The sequence below is a fragment of the Anguilla rostrata genome, chromosome 19 (assembly GCF_018555375.3).
Source record: "Anguilla rostrata isolate EN2019 chromosome 19, ASM1855537v3, whole genome shotgun sequence".
NCBI classification, from domain to species: domain Eukaryota; kingdom Metazoa; phylum Chordata; class Actinopteri; order Anguilliformes; family Anguillidae; genus Anguilla; species Anguilla rostrata.
In genome coordinates this window covers 16,029,757-16,050,575 of record NC_057951.1, presented here as the reverse complement: position 1 = coordinate 16,050,575, position 20,819 = coordinate 16,029,757, and the positions used below count along the sequence as shown (strand labels likewise).

Sequence of the window (20,819 nt, the reverse complement as noted above, 5' to 3'; positions counted from 1 at the left end):
TGCCTGAGGGGCCCATCCACAACCTGACGGCGCAGAACTTCACCTCCACTGCCCTCATTGTGAGCTGGGATCCGCCCCTGGCCCCCAACGGCAGGGTGTTCTACCACCTCAGCCTGGAGGAGGAGCACAAGACTCTGCTCAGCTCCAACCAGACCATCCGGAAGACCACCAACGACCTGGTCTTCCTCTTCACCAAGCTGCGCAAGTACACTGACTACATCCTGAAGGTCACCCCCGCGACCTCTGCTGGCTCCTCTGAGAATAGCACCAGCGTGTTGTACCTGCGGACTGAGGATGACGGTGAGCGTTCTTGCTCATGCTCAGTGAGGTGGCTTTTTCTTGCACATGCTCAGTGAGGTGGCTCTCATTCTTGCATATGCTCGGTGAGGTGGCTTTTTCTTGCACATGCTCGGTGAGGTGGCTCTCATTCTTGCACATGCTCAGTGAGGTGGCTTTTTCTTGCACATGCACAGTGAGGTGGCTTTTTCTTGCACATGCTCGGTGAGGTGGCTCTCATTCTTGCATATGCTCAGTGAGAGCAGAATGGTGGGGCTCAGTTTTATTTGTAATCAAAATTGTATTCATTGTCAATGTAATACGGTTAGCATCGTCACAATGTTAAAATATGCATTGTTCAAGTGTTCAACAGCCCTGGGTAAAAAATCTGGGTGAAAAAGAAATATCTATTTCAGCTAATATTCTGAAAGTACAGATTAATTATTTGATGCAAGTTTGCTGAGGGGAAGAACTTTTGGGAGCAGAAAGAGGTGCTGTGTGTTGTGGGGAATGTTGATGTTGAGGATGTGAGCCTGTAGGGAGGTATTCTCAGTCTGTTACACAGCGCATTTGTAGATATTGCCAGATGACAGTTCTCCTCTCTGTGTGTCTCCCCAGTGCCCAGCTCTCCTCCGCTCTTTAGCTCTAGCAGAAACGTCTCTTCCTCCTCCATCCACCTGTCCTGGCTCCCTCCTCTGGAGCCCAATGGGGTCCTGACTGAGTACAGCCTGGTGCTGCAGGGGCCCGGGGGGGCCAACACCACCCTCACCCCCGACACCAGCCTGACTCTCACCGGCCTGCTCCCCTTCTCCCCCTACAACGTCTCCATCGCCGCCGGCAACCGCCGGGGCCTCGGCCCCTCCCTCATCCTGCTGCTGCACACTGATGAAGCAGGTCACATGACCGTCATTTACCATTACTGACTGTCATTGATCATTACTTACCAGCATTGATCATCACTGACCATCAGTAGCTATTAACTGGCCATTGCTGCCCACATTGCTGCTGTGGTCTTCCTGTAGTATGATGTATGATTGTGATGTTATGTTCCCCCTGCAGGCCCCGCCTCTCCGCCCAGGAACCTGACTGTGTATAACCACACTGCTGCCTCAGTGTGGCTGACCTGGGAGGCCAGCCTGGAGCCCAACGGCCTGGTTAAGTTCTATGGATTCAGGATCCTGGAGCTGCGCAGGCAGACCCTCACCTTCCAGGTACAGTGTCTCACCTTCCAGGGACAGTATCTCACCTTCCAGGGACAGTATCTCATTCCAGGGACAGTATCCCATTCCAGGGACAGTATCTCACCTTCCAGGGACAGTATCTAATTCCAGGGACAGTATCTCACCTTCCAGGTACAATATCTCATTCCAGGGACAGTATCTCTCCTTCCAGGGACAGTATCTCACCTTCCAGGGACAGTATCTCATTCCAGGGACAGTATCCCATTCCAGGGACAGTATCTCACCTTCCAGGGACAGTATCTCATTCCAGGAACAGTATCTCACCTTCCAGGTACAGTATCTCATTCCAGGGACAGTATCTCACCTTCCAGGGACAGTATCTCACCTTCCAGGGACAGTATCTCACCTTCCAGGGACAGTATCTCATTCCAGGGACAGTATCTCACCTTCCAGGGACAGTATCTCACCTTCCAGGGACAGTATCTCATTCCAGGGACAGTATCTCATATTCTGCTGAGGACATGGAGGTCTGCTCTGTGAGTCTCCTGGTGCTGGTGTACACTGCTGAATAGCTGATTGAGCCCAGCGGTAATTTGTGGAAACCAAAACCAGAGACAAATTTAGCCAAGGAATGGGTGCCCCCCTTTCCCAGTTTAGGGGTGACCCAGAAAGCTTTGATGAATGTGAGTGTGTTTGTGGGGGTTAATGTCTGTTCCTCCCTCCCAGAACTCCTCGGGACCCTCCACCTGGGCCCAGCTCACTGGCTTCCGGCCCCACAGCGTGTACCAGATCAGCGTCTGCACCTTCACCAGGGCGGGGAATGGGGACCAGTACAGCGACTCTGTCACCTTTACAACCAACCAATCAGGTTAGCCAGCAACCCTGTCACCTTTACAACTAACCAATCAGGTTAGCTAGTGTTCCCTTTACAACTGAGCAATCCGGTTACCTTTCCCTTCATGCATTGTAATTGAGGAACTTATATAGCTGCTATGAGTAGGCGCATGTGAGAGAATGAATGATTGAAATACTGTGATGTGATTGGCTGCTGGTCACAGGTTCACGGCCAGTCCTGTTCTCTCATCCTGGGTTTTGTTGCCATGGCAGTGTCCGAGGCAGTTAGGAATCTGTCGTGCAGTGGGTGGAGCTGGGACTCGGTGTTTCTGGAATGGGAGGCTCCCGCCCAGTCTAACGGCGAGCTGACCCACTACCTGATCCGGTATGGAGAGGAAGAGGAGGAGCTCGGACCGCACACTCTGTGGCACACACTCAGCGGACTGCAGCCCCACACACACTACACCTTCCTGGTGATGGCCGTCAACTCTGCTGGGCCAGGGGACAGGCTGTCCTGCAATGCCAGCACACCGCCGGAATCCGGTATGTCACACACACACACACACACTCAAACACACACACACACACACACACACACTCTCTCTCACACACATACACACACACACACACACACACACACACTACACCTTCCTGGTGATGGCCTTCAACTCTGCAGGGCCAGGGGACAGGCTGTCCTGTAATGCCAGCCCCCACCTGATACCGGCATGCTATACTTTCAACATGTTATAATAATTTAAGAATTATACAAAAATATATAATATAGCAACATTCTGCTTTAGCAATAATTTTCTGTCGTAGTAGTTCCTGAACATGGAGCACTTTGCGTAATGAATGTGTGTGTGTCTGTGGGAAACACACTGAACTAACCAGCACACTTCCTTCAGCATCAAAATGGCATCTTAAGGCGGTTCTGAATTAGATTTTTCTCTTGCACAGTACCAGGTCCTCCGGGCTACTTTAACGTGACCCAGGTGCAGCCCACCAGCGTGAGCCTGAGCTGGGACCCCCCGGAGAGCGTCCCGGGCCAGCTGCAGGGGTACCGAATCCGGGTGCAGCTCCTGTCATTGCGCTGTGGGGCCTGGGGGCTCCCGGCCTGTGTGGAGATGGAGGTGCTGGTGTACGCCAACACGTCCACGGAGACAGAGATCACCCTGGAGCCTCTGCGCAAATACCGCCAATACCGCTTCAGCATTTCGGCTCGCACCAACGCTGGGTACGGCAACGCCTCCCGCTGGGTCACCACCCGCACCCTGCCTGGCGGTAAGAGCGCTCCGGAACCACCAAACTGTCTGAGTGGTGTGTGAGTGGTGTGTGAGTGGTGTGTGAGTGGTGTGTGAGTGGTGTGTGAGTGGTGTGTGAGTGGTGTGTGTGTGATGAGTGATGTGTGAGTGATGTGTGAGTGGTGTGTGAGTGCTGTGTGAGTGATGTTTGAGTGGTGTGTGAGTGATGTGTGAGTGATGAGTGATGTGTGTGTGATGTGTGAGTGATGTTTGAGTGGTGTGTGAGTGATGAGTGATGTGTGAGTGGTGTGTGAGTGATGTTTGAGTGGTGTGTGAGTGATGTGTGAGTGATGAGTGATGTGTGAGTGGTGTGTGTGTGATGTGTGAGTGGTGTGTGAGTGATGTGTGAGTGGTGTGTGAGTGATGTGTGAGTGATGTCTGTGATGTGAGTGGTGTGTGTGTGAGTGGTGTGTGTGTGTGTGTGTGATGTGTGTGTGATGTGTGAGTGATGTGTGAGTGATGTGTGAGTGATGTGTGAGTGATGTGTGTGTGAGTGGTGGTGTGTGAGTGTGTGTGTGAGTGATGTGTGAGTGATGTGTGTGTGATGTGTGAGTGATGTGTGTGTGATGTGTGAGTGATGTCTGTGATGTGAGTGGTGTGTGAGTGGTGTGTGTGTGAGTGGTGTGTGAGTGGTGTGTGTGATGTGTGAGTGATGTGTGAGTGATGTCTGTGGTGTGTGAGTGATGTGTGTGTGATGTGTGAGTGGTGTGTAACCAGGGGCCTTCATGGCCTGCCCTGTAAACTGCCCCGATTCATTAGGCCCCTGGCCAATCCCTCCTGACAGTCTGTGGGCCGCACATCAGCAGAGCTCACGCTAAGAAATATGACAGACTAAAACTTCTTAAAGTGCATGCACATGTATGCATTCCCAGATCCTGATGACCCTCCTCGCTCCGTCTCGGTGATGACCTCATCCAGCGGGATGAAGATTGAGTGGGAGGAGCCTGAGCAGCTTGCAGGCCCCACCTCTTATCTCATCTACATTGTCTCTGTGAGTCCCTCGCTCCCTCTCTCTTCTGTTCTCTCTCCCCCGCTCCCTCTCTCTTCTGTTCTCTCTCTCCCCTTCCCCCTCTCTCCCCTGCTCCCTGAAGATCATACTCACACACCTGAAGGTCACACTCACACACCTGAAGGTCACACTCACACCCCTGAAGGTCATACTCACACAGCTGAAGGTCATACTCACACAGCTGAAGGTCATACCACAGCCTGAAGGTCACTCACACCTGAAGGTCACACTCACACACCTGAAGGTCACACTCACACCCCTGAAGGTCATACTCACACAGCTGAAGGTCATACTCACACAGCTGAAGGTCATACTCACAGCCCTGAAGGTCACACTCACACCCCTGAAGGTCATACTCACACAGCTGAAGGTCATACTCACACCCCTGAAGGTCATACTCACACAGCTGAAGGTCATACTCACACTTTTGTATGTCCATGTCTGATTGGTGATCTAGGTGGATGGTCCAGACTTTAACCAGACCCTGGTGACAGCCCCTGAGGAGAAGCGGGTGGTGGTGATGTCCAACCTCACTGCCTACACCCTGTACCAGGTGACCGTGGTCGCCTTCCGAGGCCCTGAGGACACAGCCTGGCAGAGAGGCAAGGCCAGCGAACCTGTGTTCATCAGAACCCTGGAGGAACGTAAGCACTGAGCGTGCTCCACACATCTCAGCGCTGAGCGTGCTCCACACACATCTCAGTACTGAGCATGCTCCGCACACATCTCAGTACTGAGCGTGCTCCACACACATTTCAGCACTGAGCGTGCTCCACACATCTCAGCGCTGAGCGTGCTCCACACACATCTCAGTACTGAGCGTGCTCCACACCTCAGCAGTGACCATGTATGCACTGTGACTGAAAGGATTTTGTGTGATACATTTGTTGTCCCTCATCTGCAGTAAGTCTTTCTATTTCTCCAGAACCGAGAGACCCCCCCAAAAACGTGACCCTGCAGGTGATTCCTGAGGAGGTGACGAGGGTGTACGTAACCTTCTCCCCCCCCACCAAACCCAACGGGAACATCAGCGGCTACCAAGTGAGGATCTACAGAGACGACCAGCTGGACTTCCAGATCCACAACCTGCCCATCGTGCACACCCAGAACCAGACCATGACCGGCATCATTAAGGGCCTGAAAGGGGGCTATAACTACAGAATACTGGTATGGGGCCCTCAGACCATTTATCTGTCATTTACATGTTTATTTACATATATTTTTTAAACTTTGCTGCTGGGGCAGGTATGGGGATGCCCTGTGGAACAGCGTCTGCTCACCCTGTAAATTTCACCCCTCCGTCCCCAGATTTCTGCTGTAAATGGAGCTGGATCTGGCCCCAGTTCAGAGGTTCACATCACCACGGGAATTAAAGGTTTGCCTTCTGTCGATTATTTATTTTTCTTTTTCTCTGTTCTGTTTGAACAAATCTGCGTTTTTTACGATGACCTCAGCCATGTTTGGGCATTTCAGCACCCCCAAAGCCCACGCAAACGCCGGAGGCCGCCACAGACAAGCATGGAGTCGTCATGGCAACCTCCAGAACCATCACCATCCTGATGCCCATGTGCTTCTTCTCCGATGCCAACGGACCCATCCAGAAGGTGCAGGTGATCGTGGCAGAGGAATGGGGTAAAGCACACTCACCTGCCATCCCAACCCTGTTTCTCCTGATACAGACAAACTGCAGTGTGGTTGGATTGAACAGATACCTAGCTGCAATATGTGGTGTTAAATGCATGAAAGTGTTTTCTTCTTATTTGTTTAAATTTGTTCTCGGAACATAATTGGGGAACAGAAATGTGTTTTTAAACAGTGTTTGAATACCAAACCATTCTCACACTCACGGGTCTTCTCAGTGACCCTGACCTCTGATCAGTGAAGCAGGATGTAGGGATGAGCTATTTAGCTCTACTGCATGGCTCCAGGCTGATCCTAAATCGGTATGTGCAGTCGCACCAGAAACAGAGTGGGAGAGCTGGTTTGGACTGGGAGCTCAACTTGTCCTGTTCTCAGTGCACTGCTTCATTTTTCAGTCATGGATGACGGGAACTTGACCAACTGGAAAAACGCCTTCAACCACAGACCAGCACCCTATTTCACAGACGAGGGTTTCCCCAATCCTGTGTGCTTTGAGAGCGGGGCGCGCAGAGTTCCTAACGTGGACACGTACGTCATCGGAGAGGACGACAGCTGCATGGCACAGGAGAAGGACGGCGCGCTGTGCAACGGGCCCCTGAAGCCCAGAACACACTACGTGTGCGTAGCGCGCTGCCGCCTTCCCCTCCCTGTGCATTCTGCTCCTCTCATCACATTCCAGCTCATTAACATAATCAGCTGCCAACATATCATCACCCAGCTCTGGCTCTTATTGTGATTATACCTGTGTATATGTGACAGATCCCCCTGTAAAAAGAGTTGTCAATCTCAGTTGGATTTTCCTGGTAAATTAAACTCTAAATGTAATAATTAGCTCACTTGAGCACTTGCAGCTAATTGATAACGTATTGGGGTCACCTGACAGTGTGTCTATTGCTGTCTGATCTCAAAAGCAGTGAAAGGCGTGTCAATATATGGTTCCCTCAACTAGAGCAGGTATTGTTGGACAGATAATTAGTTACCTAACATTGAACCATCTTTTGAGTTGATTATTGATTGTTTATTTTCTAGATTCAAATTTCGAGCCGTAAACGTCCAGGGTCAGTACACGGATTCGGACTTCTCAGAGCGCATCAGAACATCAGGTAAAGTGGCATCTCTTTTCTGATGACAGGCACAGGCGCCCGTCTGTGATACATGCCATATTCGTCTTTAATAAGCAGGCAGTAGAGCTCACTGTGCAGCAGCAAGAGATTTTAGTGCAGCAGGACATACTATGTTTGAGCTGCATTAGAGGTGTGTGTGTGTGCGTCTGTGTGTGAGAGAGGGAGAGACAGCTGCATTGGAGGTGTGTGTGTGTGTGTGTGTGTGTGTGTGTGAGAGAGAGACAGCTGCATTAGAGGTGTGTGTGTGTGTGAGAGAGAGACAGCTGCATTAGAGGTGTGTGTGTGAGAGAGACAGCTGCATTAGAGGTGTGTGTGTGTGAGAGAGGCAGCTGCATTAGAGGTGTGTGTGTGTGTGTGTGTGTGAGAGAGAGAGGCAGCTGCATTAGAGGTGTGTGTGTGTGAGAGAGACAGCTGCATTAGAGGTGTGTGTTTGTGTGTGAGAGAGAGACAGCTGCATTAGAGGTGTGTGTGTGTGTGTGCGCGTGTGAGAGAGAGAGACAGCTGCATTAGAGGTGTGTGTGTGTGAGAGAGAGGCAGCTGCATTAGAGGTGTGTGTGTGTGTGTGAGAGAGACAGCTGCATTAGAGGTGTGTGTGTGAGAGAGACAGCTGCGTTAGAGGTGTGTGTGTGTGTGTGTGTGTGAGAGAGAGAGACAGCTGCATTAGAGGTGTGTGTGTGTGTGTGAGAGAGACAGCTGCATTAGAGGTGTGTGTGTGAGAGAGACAGCTGCGTTAGAGGTGTGTGTGTGTGTGTGTGTGAGAGAGAGAGAGAGAGACAGCTGCATTAGAGGTGTGTGTGTGTGAGAGAGGCAGCTGCATTAGAGGTGTGTGTGTGTGTGTGTGAGAGAGAGAGGCAGCTGCATTAGAGGTGTGTGTGTGTGAGAGAGACAGCTGCATTAGAGGTGTGTGTGTGTGTGTGAGAGAGAGACAGCTGCATTAGAGGTGTGTGTGTGTGCGCGTGTGAGAGAGAGACAGCTGCATTAGAGGTGTGTGTGTGTGCGCGTGTGAGAGAGAGACAGCTGCATTAGAGGTGTGTGTGTGAGAGAGAGACAGCTGCATTAGAGGTGTGTGTGTGTGCGCGTGTGAGAGAGAGAGACAGCTGCATTAGAGGTGTGTGTGTGTGAGAGAGAGGCAGCTGCATTAGAGGTGTGTGTGTGTCTGTGTGTGTGTGTGTGTGTGTGTGTGTGAGTGTGTGTATGTGTGTGTGAGAGACGGCTGCATTAGAGGTGTGTGTGTGTGAGTGTGTGTGTGTGTGAGAGAGAGAGACAGCTGCATTAGAGGTGTTTTTGCTCTTGTATTGCAGACAGCCGGAATTTGACTCGGGATGAGGAGATTATCCTGGGTGTGCTGCTGTCCTTCTTCCTCGCTGTGCTGCTCATCCTGATCATCTACGCATCTGTAAGGTAAGGACACAGTTATTATACGCAGCTCTACAGTAAGGACACAGTTATTATGCGCAGCTGTACAGTAAGGACACAGTGATCATGCACAGCTGTACAGTAAGGACACAGTGATCATGCGCAGCTGTACAGTAAGGACACAGTGATCATGCGCAGCTGTACAGTAAGGACACAGTGATCATGCGCAGCTGTATCATCGGGCATTATTTTAAAAAGCTGTTGTTGCGCTGAAGTGCTCCGCTCTCCTCCTGTCTCAGGATCCATCAGAAGCAGAAGGAAGGAGGCACCTACTCTCCTCGAGAGGCTGAGATCATCGAAACCAAGTTCAAGCTGGACCAGCTGATCGCCGTGGCCGACCTGGAGCTCAAAGAGGAGAAGCTGAACCGGTGAGAGGGTCTCTTGACCCTGGCATGACCCCACCGTGATCCCACCGTGACCCCTGCCCCTTCCCAAGGCCCCCTGGGATTCGGGTTCAGGCTAATCTGTTTGCGCTGTTTTTTGTTTGCGTCTCATTGGAGTCCACCCTGGGGGTCTCCCTGGGAATTCAGAGAAGATGATTGCACTGATTGGTTTAGCGTTTGAGGGCCTTTTTTATTTCCTTACCTCCACTTGGCAGTCTGTGTGTTAGTAACTGTTACTGTCTTATCCAGAATGAATGCGCATAGTGGGGCTAGGCTAACGGTTCTGATTTACTCACAGGGAAACTAGGCAAATGGTCCTGGTTTACCCACACACACCACACACAGTGAAGCTAGGCTAACAGTCCTGGTTTACCCACACACACTACACACAGTGAAGCTAGGCTAACTGTCTTGGTTTACCCACACACAGTGAGGCTAGGCTTACAGTCCTGGTTTACCCACGCACACGAGGCTAGGCTAACGGTTCTGGATTACCCATGCACAGTGAAGCTAGGCTAGGTTAATGACACTGTAAAAATCTCAGTCAGTGTGCTCCTTACTGCAGCAGCCATGCTGCGTTGATCTGTGGGTGGCACAGAGGGGGCTGGCCCTGGCAGGACAGCGGGTCATTTGGGGGTTTGAGGGCTGGGTGTGGAGAAGCTGCTACTGCATGAGAAAGTGTATTTAACTCATTCTTCCACATTATTATTTGGAGTGTCTGTGTGTGACTCACCGCTTAGCTTCAGAGCTTACTCTCATAACTCAACCGCACGCTACAGAACTGACACTGAGCACCGACCTCTCTTATCCTGGCTTTCTGAGGGTTCTGTTGGGCTCTGCTTGTGTTCTGTTTGGGTTCCAGTTGGCTCTGTTTCAGTTCTGTTGGGTTCTGTGTTCTTTTGGGTTTTAGTTTGGGCACCGTTTGGTTTCTGTTGGGTTCTGCTTGGGCTCTGTTAGGTTTCTGTTTGGGTTCTGTTTGGGGCCTGTTTGGGTTCTGTTAGGGTGCTGGTGGGGTTTTGTCTTGCTCTACCCTGCTTAATTAACTGGCACTGCTCACTAACCTGGCCTTGGCTTTGTGTTTCCAGGTACTCCTCCTTTTTCTTTAGACGGAAGGAAATATTTGTCATCCAGTAAGTTTCTCCACGTGCAACCTGCTGTCCCAGCGTGTCTTGTGCAGTGCTTTGATTGTTCACGGGTTCTGCTTGGTGATATCGGTGTCTATTTCTCTCACTATCTCTCTCTCTCATATCTGTGGTGTACTTTTTCAGCATTGTCATGTGCGCAGTTTGATCTTCTGTTTGTAGTGCAGACTTTCTGCGTTCTGACACTCTTGGTCCAATCCTCATTAGAAGGGATAGGCAGTATTGCACATGCATGTGAAATATGATTTTTGTATTTCAGAAAGGCTGCTTGCCTCTTTGGTTTATAGATATCTTTTTTAGGATCTATTTTTCTGCCCATCAGTACATAAGCGTGCCTTTACTGAGATGATTGTCAAACACATCCTGTAGAACACGTGAAGATGGATGTAACTTCCTGTAGAACAGGTGAAGATGGAGGTAACTTCCTGTAGAACAGGTGGAGGTGATGGAGGTAACTTCCTGTAGAACAGGTGAAGATGATGGTGTGACGGGTAACGCCCAGGCCCTCTGTTCCTGTCCTGCAGTGTTCAGGCGCATGCTCTCAGGTGCATGCAGTGTTCAGGCGCATGCTCTCAGGTGCATGCAGTGGTAGCAGACAGACAGCTTGGCCACAAATGCATGTTTGATTGTCATAATGCAGCTCCTGTTTTTTAAACTCCATGTTTTTCTGTGAATTCTATTCCAGGCTTCTCAGTTATAGAAAATCTCTCAAGTAAGTGTCTGGACTGTTGCGTGATGCGTTTGTGTTCGCGTGTGTGTGATGAGTCGGGGAGTGCTGATTCCTGGACTTATAAATGGGACAGGCGTGACTAACACCTCAGTAACAGACCTGGAGCCCCTGCTCCCCCAGGGCCTGGAAATCCTCATAATTACACCGTGAGGTCAGCACACTGCCCCTTCCACCAATCAGAGAACAGTGCCTGGGGCTAGGGAGGAGATGTGTGTGTGTATGTGTATGTGTATGTGTGTGTGTGTGTGTGTGTTTGTGTGTGTGTGTGTGTGTGTGTGCTGCACTGGGAGGCCTGGCTGATTGTTCTCTTCCTTTGTGTTCTCAGGCCTGTTAATAAGAAGTCGTTTCTGCAGCACGTGGAGGACCTGTGTGCCAACGACAACATCAAGTTCCAGGAGGAATTCTCTGTACGTGACACGCACACACTCTTTCTCTCACACACACAAACAGACACACACGCGCACACACACACTCTCACACACACACACACACTCTCTCTCTCACACACATACTCTCTCTCTCACTCACACACACACACACACACACCAGCCCCCCAGGTGAGAACACAGCCCCTCCCTGGTCATCAGTGCCCAGTCACCATGCGCAGTGTTTGGATAGTAAAGTAACACCAGGCTGTATTCACCTCTGAGGCCTGCAACCTGTTGAGTATAATTCACTCGGGTGTCAGGACCTGGTATCCTAGGATACTGTTACCACAAGGAGACCACATACCTAACAGTCCTGGCTGCTGCATATCACCATACATCATTATTACCACTGAAAATGCTGAGAAGGATTCATAAAAATAATAACTGAATTTAAAAACAAAGAGGTGCTCGGACAATCCACAAATCTGGGCTAATGCCACAACCCTGCCTGTGTCCCCTTCTAGCAATATTCTTTTGGAACTTATTAGTGGGTATTTAAAATCATGTTTGGTGTTTTTCAGTCATTGGGCTACTGCAGATTACAGAAGAAGCTCTGTATTGAATGCCATTGGTTAAAGAAAAGCTCATGTTTTGAGGCTGTTTGCTGCCACTGTGGCTTTTATCTGTAATTGCGTTTGTTCTGTTTGCTTAGCTGCAGCCATCCCAGTGCTTCTCCCGTGTGAGCAGCTGTTACCGTGTTTGAGTTTCAGGCCTTAGGACCTTGCAGCTTGCTGTGAGCTTGAAGGTTTTTCAGCAGATCCTTCTGTCTTTCTGCCAGGAACTTCCCAAGCTGCTGCACGACCTGGCCACCTCAGACGCCGACCTGCCCTGGAACCGTTCGAAGAACCGCTTCACCAACATCAAGCCCTGTACGTATCAGCACAGAGCTAAAGCAACATCGAGCCCTGTGCGTATCAGCACAGAGCTAAAGCAACATCGAGCCCTGTGCGTATCAGCACAGCTAAAGCAACATCGAGCCCTGTGCGTATCAGCACAGAGCTAAAGCAACATCAGCCTGGTACAGCACGAGCTGCAATCGAGCCCTGTGCGTATCAGCACAGCTAAAGCAACATCGAGCCCTGTGCGTATCAGCACAGAGCTAAAGCAACATCGAGCCCTGTGCGTATCAGCAGAGAGCTAAAGCAACATCGAGCCCTGTGCGTATCAGCACAGAGCTAAAGCAACATCGAGCCCTGTGCGTATCAGCACAGAGCTAAAGCAACATCGAGCCCTGTGCGTATCAGCACAGAGCTAAAGCAACATCGAGCCCTGTGCGTATCAGCACAGGGCTAAAGCAACATCGATCCCTGTGCGTATCAGTTGCTTTATAAACAGTACCCCAGCTTTTGTAAGTCAAAGGCGCATTAGAATGCGTGTCTGACTTTAACATTATTGTGGGGGGTATAGACTCTCCCCCTTGTTTAGATATCAGCTGCAGCCAATGAGATCTCTGCCTTGTCTATGGCCCCCAGCCCCCCGGGCAAAGCTAACTATATTCAGCAATTTAGAATGAAATACATATTCATAGAAATGCACTGTAGTTATATTTACTGTGTACAATACATACGTCTTCCAGTATATTTATTCCAGTGGGTGTCTGAAAATAGGAAACCTAGACAGGAAATTCATTATTTTATTCAGGCAGCCACAGCTTTAAAGTTTGAGATGACCTGATATGTTCATGTCTAAATGCACTGAAATGCCACATGCTTGTTTCCTAGACAACAACAACAGAGTGAAGCTGCTGTCGGAACCTGGGGTCCCTGGATCGGACTACATAAACGCCAGCTTTGTCTCGGTAGGCCAATACCTGTACTGCCCTCTAAGGACTGGAGGGGTCGCAGGTTCAAATCCATGAGGGATGTAGCTCTTATAATTTTGAGCAATGTACTTAATTTGAGCCTGAGTCACAGTGTGGTTCCAGATGTGAATTCCTCTCTCTGTACTGCAGGGGTACCTGTCCTCACCCCTCTCTCTCTGCTGCAGGGGTACCTTTGCCCAAATGAGTTCATCGCCACCCAGGGCCCGCTGCCAGGTACGGTGGCGGACTTCTGGCGGATGATCTGGGAAACGCGCTCGCGCACCATCGCCATGCTCACACAGTGCTTCGAGAAAGGCAGGGTGAGTTCCAGCGAGCGGATCCACCTCCTCCTAGACCCTGGCTCTGTCTCACTCTCTCTCTGTCTGTCCCTCTCTCTCCCTCTGTCTGTCCCTCTCTCTGTCCCTCTGTCTGTCCTTCTCTCTCCCTCTGTCTGTCTGTGCCTCTCTCCCTCTTTCTCTCCCTCTCTCTCCCTCTGTCTGTCTGTGCCTCTCTCCCTCTTTCTCTCCCTCTCTCTCCCTCATGTCTATCCCTCTGTCTGTCCTTCTCTCTCTCCCTCTCTCTCCCTCATGCCTATCCCTCTGTCTGTCCTTCTCTCTCTCCCTCTCTCTCCCTGTCTGTCTCTCTCTCCCTCTGTCTGTCCCTCTGTCTGTCCTCTCTCTCCCTCTTTCTGTCCCTCTGTCTGTCCTTCTCTCTCTCCCTCTCTCTGTCTTTTTCGGTAGGGTTAGGGTTAGGGTTATCTCCTCTCTCAATTCAGTATGCTTTATTGGCATGTAACAAAGATTGTATATATTACCAACAGTAACACGTAACCTTAAACATCGAACATACCTCTTGAAACCTCTCTATCTCCTTCCATCTCTCTTTTCCTTATTTCCCCCTCAGATTCGATGTCACCAGTACTGGCCCGAGGACAACAAACCAGTGACCGTGTTTGGAGATATCGTCATCACCAAGCTGAGCGAGGATGTGTTTCCTGATTGGACCGTTCGGGTCCTCAAAGTGGAGAGGGTAAAACTGCGTTGTGTTACTGAGGCAGGAGGTGGGGGGGGTCTGTTTCTGCAGGATGGGGCCTAGCCCCTAAGACCTGGGGGGGGGGTGATTACACTAACCGCAGCATTTGGGCTTCTCTCCATAGCATGGCGACTACATGGTAGTGAACCACTTTAACTTCACATCCTGGCCGGAGCACGGGGTCCCGGAGTCCAGCACCACCCTCATCCAGTTCGTCAGGACCATCCGAGCCCACAGGGGACATGACAACACCACCATGGTGGTGCACTGCAGGTGAGCTTACCTGTGCCTCCGCCCTCTGTAACAGGCTCCAAATGGCGGATCGGGCTGAGAACAGGTGCCCAGGCTGGCTGGCATGTGTAGCCTAGCTCTTGTTACCTTAATTCCGTACTCTACTTTCTTTGGGAGGGTCAGTATTGATTGTGCACCTGTCTCATGACTGCAGTGTTCTCCATCAGTTAGGGGGGTTTGCACACTAGTTTGTCACATTCAGCAACTCACCATTGCTTTTTATATTATCAGTTTATGTTTCATATAATTCCATTTGCACACAATTAGGGGACAAGTTTTGAAAAAGTCACATCCAAATCTTCTCAAAAGCTGATTTGAAAATGCTGAGATGTGTTTTTTTTACTATGATCTGTATATTTTTTTCCTTGATTCTTCGGGTCAGTCTGTCCAAGTGACCAGTCTCAGGAACTAAAAAAGCACAGACCTGCTCTCAATCTATGGTTCTCCTGACGTGCGGTTCTCCTGTGGTTTTGTGGCAGTGCGGGTGTGGGCCGGACGGGCGTGTTCATTGCACTGGACCACCTCGTCCAGCACGTGAGCGACCATGACTTTGTGGACATTTACGGCCTGGTGGCAGAGCTTCGAAGCGAGAGGATGTGCATGGTGCAGAACCTGGTGAGAACGCTGTGGCAACACCCTCACAACGCTCTGTATTCATCAGCAACGCTAGCCTTTAACACTCTGAAGAGCAGGGGCTTTCCAAATGCATTTTCAACATTCTAAGTCAATGTTCTAGAACTCCACTGCTTTCAATTACCCATAGCGACTGTGACATCAGCATTAGAATGTTCAGGTAAGAAAACTCTAATCACATTTTTGTGGTCTTACACCTTAAAGGGTTAAATGTGTGTGTTCTCACAGTCGTACTGTCAGGTCAGGTGCAACTCTCACCCTGCTTGGCATTCCCTAGGAGGGAAAAATCAAACTCACTGAAACACACAAAAACAAAGGAACTCTTCACAGAGGAGATGAAAGGTGAACTCCTATTCAAAATTCAAATAAGTTTTCACAAGAAGCACTGAGCACCTTTCTGGTTTTTTTGCTCTGATTTGGATATAAAATAAGAATGTAGAATCCACAAATAATTTCACTAAAACCTTAAAGGAACATCAGCTGATGAAACTTGAACAGCGAACCTGTGCAAGCCTATGCACTTTGATGGAGCTGATCCCCAGGCTTTTCTCTGATAGCAGGAGGAGGAGTCTGTGTGCAGCGTGTCTCTGGACTGCCCTGTTCTGTCTCATTGCTCCTCAGGCGCAGTACATGTTCCTGCACCAGAGCACTCTGGACCTGCTGAACAGCAAGGGCAACAGCCAGTCTGTGTGGTTCGTCAGCTACTCCGCTCTGGAGAAGATGGACTCCCTGGATGCCATGGAAGGTGAGCGTGCTCTTTCCAAAATAACCGGGCGGCCGCGGGTTCCTTACAGCACGCACCAAGCCCCTAAATCCCCCTGCCATCGCTGCTTCCAGTCCGTGCGTGCGGGTTCCTTACAGCACGCACCCAGCCCCTAAATCAGGCCTGCCATCGCTGCTTCCAGTCCGTGCGTGCGTGCGTGCGTGCGTGGGTCACGTGTGCAGAGAAAATGTGTCCCCATCGGCACATGGGATGGCAGGAGCATCGACACAATAAACGTGTTTAAATCTGATCACGTGTGCCTGATAAGTAAAATGAATGTCATAAGCATGGTAAATACAGAGATGTGGTTTTTACTGATTAATCAGGAAATAACAGATTTTGTGGATGTTTGTGGGAGCCACAGTTATTCTTGCTTTATTGGTGCACATTCTGTCCTGCTCTTGGATGTCTGAGAGTGCAGAAGCTCTTGACGTGTGTGCTTCTCACGTGCCCAAGTCCCCTGCGTCTGTTTGAGATATTTAGCGGCCTGGAATTCAGCATTTCCTGATTCATCAGCAAAAATCAAATCCTTAAAAATTTAATTAGGCTGGTTGATAAAATTAATGTCTACCTCAGACAAAGCATTTAATGCCATTCATATAATTTTATCATTACACATGTTCCAGTTATTGATTTGCCAGTTACCCTGCAAGCCTGTATTTAAACTTTGTCTTTGTAATTTATTAAGCATGTTGAAAAGATTATTGCAAAATCCATCTTCAGACTGTTGTAAAATGTAAGCAGCATAGACTCTGTGAGGGTTTAAATCTGAAGTCTGAAGTCTTACTCTTATTCATGTTGCGCTGTTTTTCTTTTTTCCAGGCGATGTTGAGCTTGAATGGGAGGAAACGACCATGTGAGACTGTTTCTGTTTGCTTCAGTTTCTCTGGCTGAACTGGACAGACTGTTTCTGTTTGCTTCAATTTCTCTGGCTGAACTGGACAGACTGTTTCTGTTTGCTTCAGTTTCTCTGGCTGAACTGGACAGACTCTGTTTCTGTTTGCTTCAGTTTCTCTGGCTGAACTGGACAGACTCTGTTTCTGTTCGCTGGACAGATTCTATGCACCTGGACTTTGGGGCCAAAAAGACTGTAAATATGATTTTATTAAAAAGCTTGCTTATGGTACTCTGCCCTGTCAACGCTGCAAACAAAAAATAAACTGTTTTGTACATAATCTTTGGCGTATATAAAGCAGTGAAATATGCACACAATATGACAACTTCAGCTCTTTGTATTTCCTGTAAAAAATTCTGATATTATTATTATTATTATTATTATTATTATTATTATTATTAATAATAATTATTATTATTATTATTCTTATTGGATTTGTTGCTGTTGATGTCTTGTGTTTTTGTAAGATAAATGAAGCCAAAGAAGTCTATGTGTCAGAATGTCTCTGCGTTATTATATATGTGCTGTGTTATTGTTCTCTCCTGTGTGTGTATTTGGGATGAGTGTCCACTTCCTGTGAGTAAAGACAGAGTTCCTGTGTTGAGTAAAGACAGAGTTCCTGTGTTGAGTAAAGAGTTCCTGTGTTGAGTGAATGCAGAGTTCCTGTGTTGAGTAGAGAGTTCCTGTGTTGAGTGAATGCAGAGTTCCTGTGTTGAGTATCAAGCAGTGAGGTGGCATGTGGACCACATGCATGGTTGTGCTATGAGAGCTCAGCTGTGTGGAAGGGCCCTGCAGGTTAGTGGCAGAACAGGCCTCTCTAGGTGAAAAGATGTTTCAGTTTTTTGGGGTTTTTGCAGCATCTTTAGGTATAAAACCCCTTAAATATAGTGTCCTTCAGGGCTAAACAAACACCACTGGGGACAGTGTATGATCAAGGGTCCACATTTAACTGAGCCAGCCAGCTGCCAATGTTCACCAACTCGCTGCGTGTCATTTTATTTACACTTGTAGTTTAACTTTCAGGTTCATAGCAAGTTTTTACTGTTTGTACTATCAACTGTAGGCTGAGGCAAAAGCCAACTAAAGTTTGTCCTTCAAAGGTTTTTTGAGTTAGAGATGTGAGGAACAGGACCCATCAACACATCGCACCTCAGTAAATCTTCCCGCAGGTCACATAAAAAAGGCCAAAGGCTGTATAGCTTTCCACAGAACGGTCTTTCATCTATTTGGATTAAATGTGGAATTTGCCTTTAATCTATTTTTACCGCACATGCGTGAGTTTATGAAAGCCATTTTCAGTACGCACATTCCAAGCTATTTATGAATCAGTGTTTAGCCAGTCCCAGAACCTCAATTGAGTTTGTTGGTTGCAACTCTGCACATGAATTTGTGTTATTCAAGTGTGCTATTTTGTCAACACTGAAATGGATCAATTGAAGTACCAGGTTAAACCATTAGCATGAAATTGCTCAGTAGGTAATGTTTCAATGTTCATGTCTATCTAGCAGACTGTAACACATTAAAACGTGATATCCCGTCATGTACAGCATGTAATCGTTTGGCTGCAAAATAAGTACTAAAGACAGTTTTTATTAATATCATGTATATATGGTGAAAGGTGATAATGGACGCATTTAAGGCACCAGTCGTGCGTTTGAAGGAGGAGATGATAATGCCTGTGTTTGGCACGCGCAGTAGTACCAGCGCAGGCCCATTGAAATCAGGAGTTTGATGCACTGCGACAGCTAACCGTTGGATTGAGTTTCAGCTGCTATATATAAGCGGCATGGCCTGTGTCACTGGGCTATTTAAATGGCATCCAGGCAGCTGCACTGCTGGACTGGCAGAGTCGGGCTGCTCGGGGCACAGCACCATGATGGACCTTTTCGAGCCCAGCGCCTATTTCTTCAGCGACCTGCGCTGCCTGGACGGGGATAATGGGGTGCTGCCGCACCTGGAGATGGCGGGGGTTTCCCCGCTATACCACGGGAGCGACGGGCCCCTGTCGCCGGGCCGCGAGCTCGCCCCGTCCGAGACGGGGTGCGACAGCAGCGGGGAGGAGCACGTGCTGCCCCCCCCCGGCCTGCAGTCCCACGGCCCGGGGCAGTGCCTCATCTGGGCCTGCAAGACCTGCAAGCGCAAGTCAGCCCCCACCGACCGGCGCAAAGCCGCCACCCTGCGCGAGCGGCGCCGCCTGAAGAAGATCAACGAGGCCTTCGAGGCTCTGAAGAGGAAGACCGTGCCCAACCCCAGCCAGCGGCTGCCCAAGGTGGAGATCCTGCGCAGCGCCATCAGCTACATCGAGAAGCTGCAGGACCTGCTGCACACGCTCGACCAGCAGGAGAGCCTTCCGGATAAAGACTCCTTTCACTATAGCATGAAAGAGCACCATGTAAGCATTTACACATCCGTACTAAAGCGCTGACACTCAGTAACATAGGTCTGTTCACAAACTGCAGTAAAACTATAGTAACAATGAGGAAAATGTATAATTCCTGAATGTTAAAATTTAATGATTGGCTGAAAAAAACATATTTGGGAGGCAGCTAGATGTCTAATTAAATTTCTCTTATTCTTTCTCTTAAAAAGAAGCTATTGCTGTTCAGTCCAGCTACATAGTGTCTGGAAAATTAGCTATTCCTAATCTATATTACTGTTGCTGTAATGTTTAAATATTATTGATTCATGTCTTGATAACGATTTATGCTTTTGCTGTAGGTTTCCAATACCGAGTACCAGGGGAGAAAGTCTTGCCATAACTGGCAAAACATTGCTGATCATTCCAATGTGCCGATGACAATTCAAAGAGAGGGTTGGTTCAATTTCTTACAAGAAAGTTTCCTGAATAATTCTGTTTTTCTCAAGTTGATTTAAACCAATGAAATTACATTGAAAAGTGTGCCGTGTTGAAACCAGGAGCCTTGGAAGATGTGTTGTTCTTTTTTTAGGAACTGCCGTTGAGTCCTCCGGCTCCTCCAGCCTTCGACGGCTGTCCTCCATTGTGGACAGTATTTCGAGTGAAGAACAGAAAGCTAATTTCAGTGAGGAAGTGTCAGAAACATGAAATTAATTGGCTAAATCTAGAATTTTATACACGCAGCACAAAAACATTCACATTTCCGCCATGTCATTTCAAACTATTTCTTTATTTTAGGAATGTATTACAGTAGTTGTATCTTGTTTAGGACTGTTTTAGTTGTGTCTTATTTAATTAACCGACACTGTGATTGACGTGGGCATCATTTTTTCAATTAGCAATATAATTACTAATTTCCAAATTAATTATTTTCCAAAGTGGTTTGGATTTTCTACATACCTTTTTATTTTCTAAAGGACACAAATGACTCGAAGTACAACTGTCTTTTTTTAAACAAAAGATATATATGTACATTTTCCAGAAATAGAAATGTTGTAAATATTTTATAATGAATTAAATTGAGTTAAATTATTTTGTATTTTACAGTTTTAAATAAAAATTCCAAATATTAATATATGTATTTTATTTTTCTGTTTTGTCTCTTGATTATACATCAAAGACATACCTAAGCTATATTAATATTGTAAAAGTGAAAAATGCTAAATAGAAAAATTAAACAAGCTTAATTTCTGCAAGGTATACTTACTTTGGAAGAAGCTAAAAAATAGTTGTTGCCTCTGGCACCATTTGGACAAACCAATGGCTGTTGAAAACTCAGTGCTGTCCAATCATGTAAGGTATAAAGCTTGATGAATAACGTATTCTACATAAATACATCCAAGTCTGACCTTCATGGTGAGCTCTCAATTGATAACTTGCCAGCTTTCTTTATCTTTCAGACCTCTGTAATGTTTTGCTGAAAACTATACTGTACATTTACTTGAACTGATTACTAAAATCAATTGCTCCTCTGCTATTGGGACAGTTCAGGCACATCTACAGTTTTTCACATCAATTGATCA

At 48.1% G+C, this 20,819-nt stretch overlaps 2 protein-coding genes across 5 annotated transcripts in view; both read left to right on the top strand.

Annotated features, from left to right (window-relative positions):
- LOC135245696 (phosphatidylinositol phosphatase PTPRQ-like) overlaps window positions 1–17,160 on the top strand; it is a 39,921-nt gene extending 22,761 nt beyond the window's left edge. For 2 of the 4 annotated variants that reach the window (XM_064318931.1, XM_064318935.1), the window contains 26 exons: window positions 1–300; window positions 895–1,170; window positions 1,336–1,487; window positions 2,184–2,325; window positions 2,565–2,834; window positions 3,249–3,572; window positions 4,465–4,583; window positions 5,059–5,245; window positions 5,527–5,768; window positions 5,910–5,976; window positions 6,075–6,233; window positions 6,638–6,860; window positions 7,272–7,345; window positions 8,668–8,767; window positions 9,022–9,150; window positions 10,251–10,295; window positions 10,993–11,019; window positions 11,363–11,444; window positions 12,244–12,334; window positions 13,187–13,263; window positions 13,452–13,586; window positions 14,170–14,295; window positions 14,423–14,571; window positions 15,069–15,204; window positions 15,844–15,967; window positions 16,808–17,160. In XM_064318931.1, coding sequence (XP_064175001.1) covers window positions 1–300; window positions 895–1,170; window positions 1,336–1,487; window positions 2,184–2,325; window positions 2,565–2,834; window positions 3,249–3,572; window positions 4,465–4,583; window positions 5,059–5,245; window positions 5,527–5,768; window positions 5,910–5,976; window positions 6,075–6,233; window positions 6,638–6,860; window positions 7,272–7,345; window positions 8,668–8,767; window positions 9,022–9,150; window positions 10,251–10,295; window positions 10,993–11,019; window positions 11,363–11,444; window positions 12,244–12,334; window positions 13,187–13,263; window positions 13,452–13,586; window positions 14,170–14,295; window positions 14,423–14,571; window positions 15,069–15,204; window positions 15,844–15,967; window positions 16,808–16,845 — 3,794 coding nt within the window. In that variant the 3' untranslated portion in view covers window positions 16,846–17,160. The remainder of the gene's footprint in view (window positions 301–894; window positions 1,171–1,335; window positions 1,488–2,183; window positions 2,326–2,564; window positions 2,835–3,248; window positions 3,573–4,464; window positions 4,584–5,058; window positions 5,246–5,526; window positions 5,769–5,909; window positions 5,977–6,074; window positions 6,234–6,637; window positions 6,861–7,271; window positions 7,346–8,667; window positions 8,768–9,021; window positions 9,151–10,250; window positions 10,296–10,992; window positions 11,020–11,362; window positions 11,445–12,243; window positions 12,335–13,186; window positions 13,264–13,451; window positions 13,587–14,169; window positions 14,296–14,422; window positions 14,572–15,068; window positions 15,205–15,843; window positions 15,968–16,807) is intronic. The other 2 variants (XM_064318933.1, XM_064318934.1) reach the window with 2 other exon arrangements.
- Window positions 17,161–17,634: 474 nt separating this feature from the next.
- On the top strand, window positions 17,635–20,377 carry LOC135245697 (myogenic factor 6-like). Its single transcript, XM_064318936.1, has 3 exons — window positions 17,635–19,272; window positions 19,599–19,692; window positions 19,829–20,377. Exons 1-3 carry the CDS (start codon window positions 18,667–18,669, stop codon window positions 19,942–19,944), a joined length of 816 nt encoding a protein of 271 aa, XP_064175006.1. The 5' UTR covers window positions 17,635–18,666; the 3' UTR covers window positions 19,945–20,377.
- The last annotated feature ends 442 nt before the right edge of the window (window positions 20,378–20,819 follow it).

Bases quoted from the DNA above. Each gene is read 5' to 3' on its own strand.
- LOC135245697 (XM_064318936.1), top strand. From the start codon at position 18,667: ATGGCCTGTGTCACTGGGCTATTTAAATGGCATCCAGGCAGCTGCACT. The intron at 19,273-19,598 runs GTAAGCATTTAC...CTTTTGCTGTAG, and splicing joins ATAGCATGAAAGAGCACCAT to GTTTCCAATACCGAGTACCA. The intron at 19,693-19,828 runs GTTGGTTCAATT...TTCTTTTTTTAG, and splicing joins GATGACAATTCAAAGAGAGG to GAACTGCCGTTGAGTCCTCC.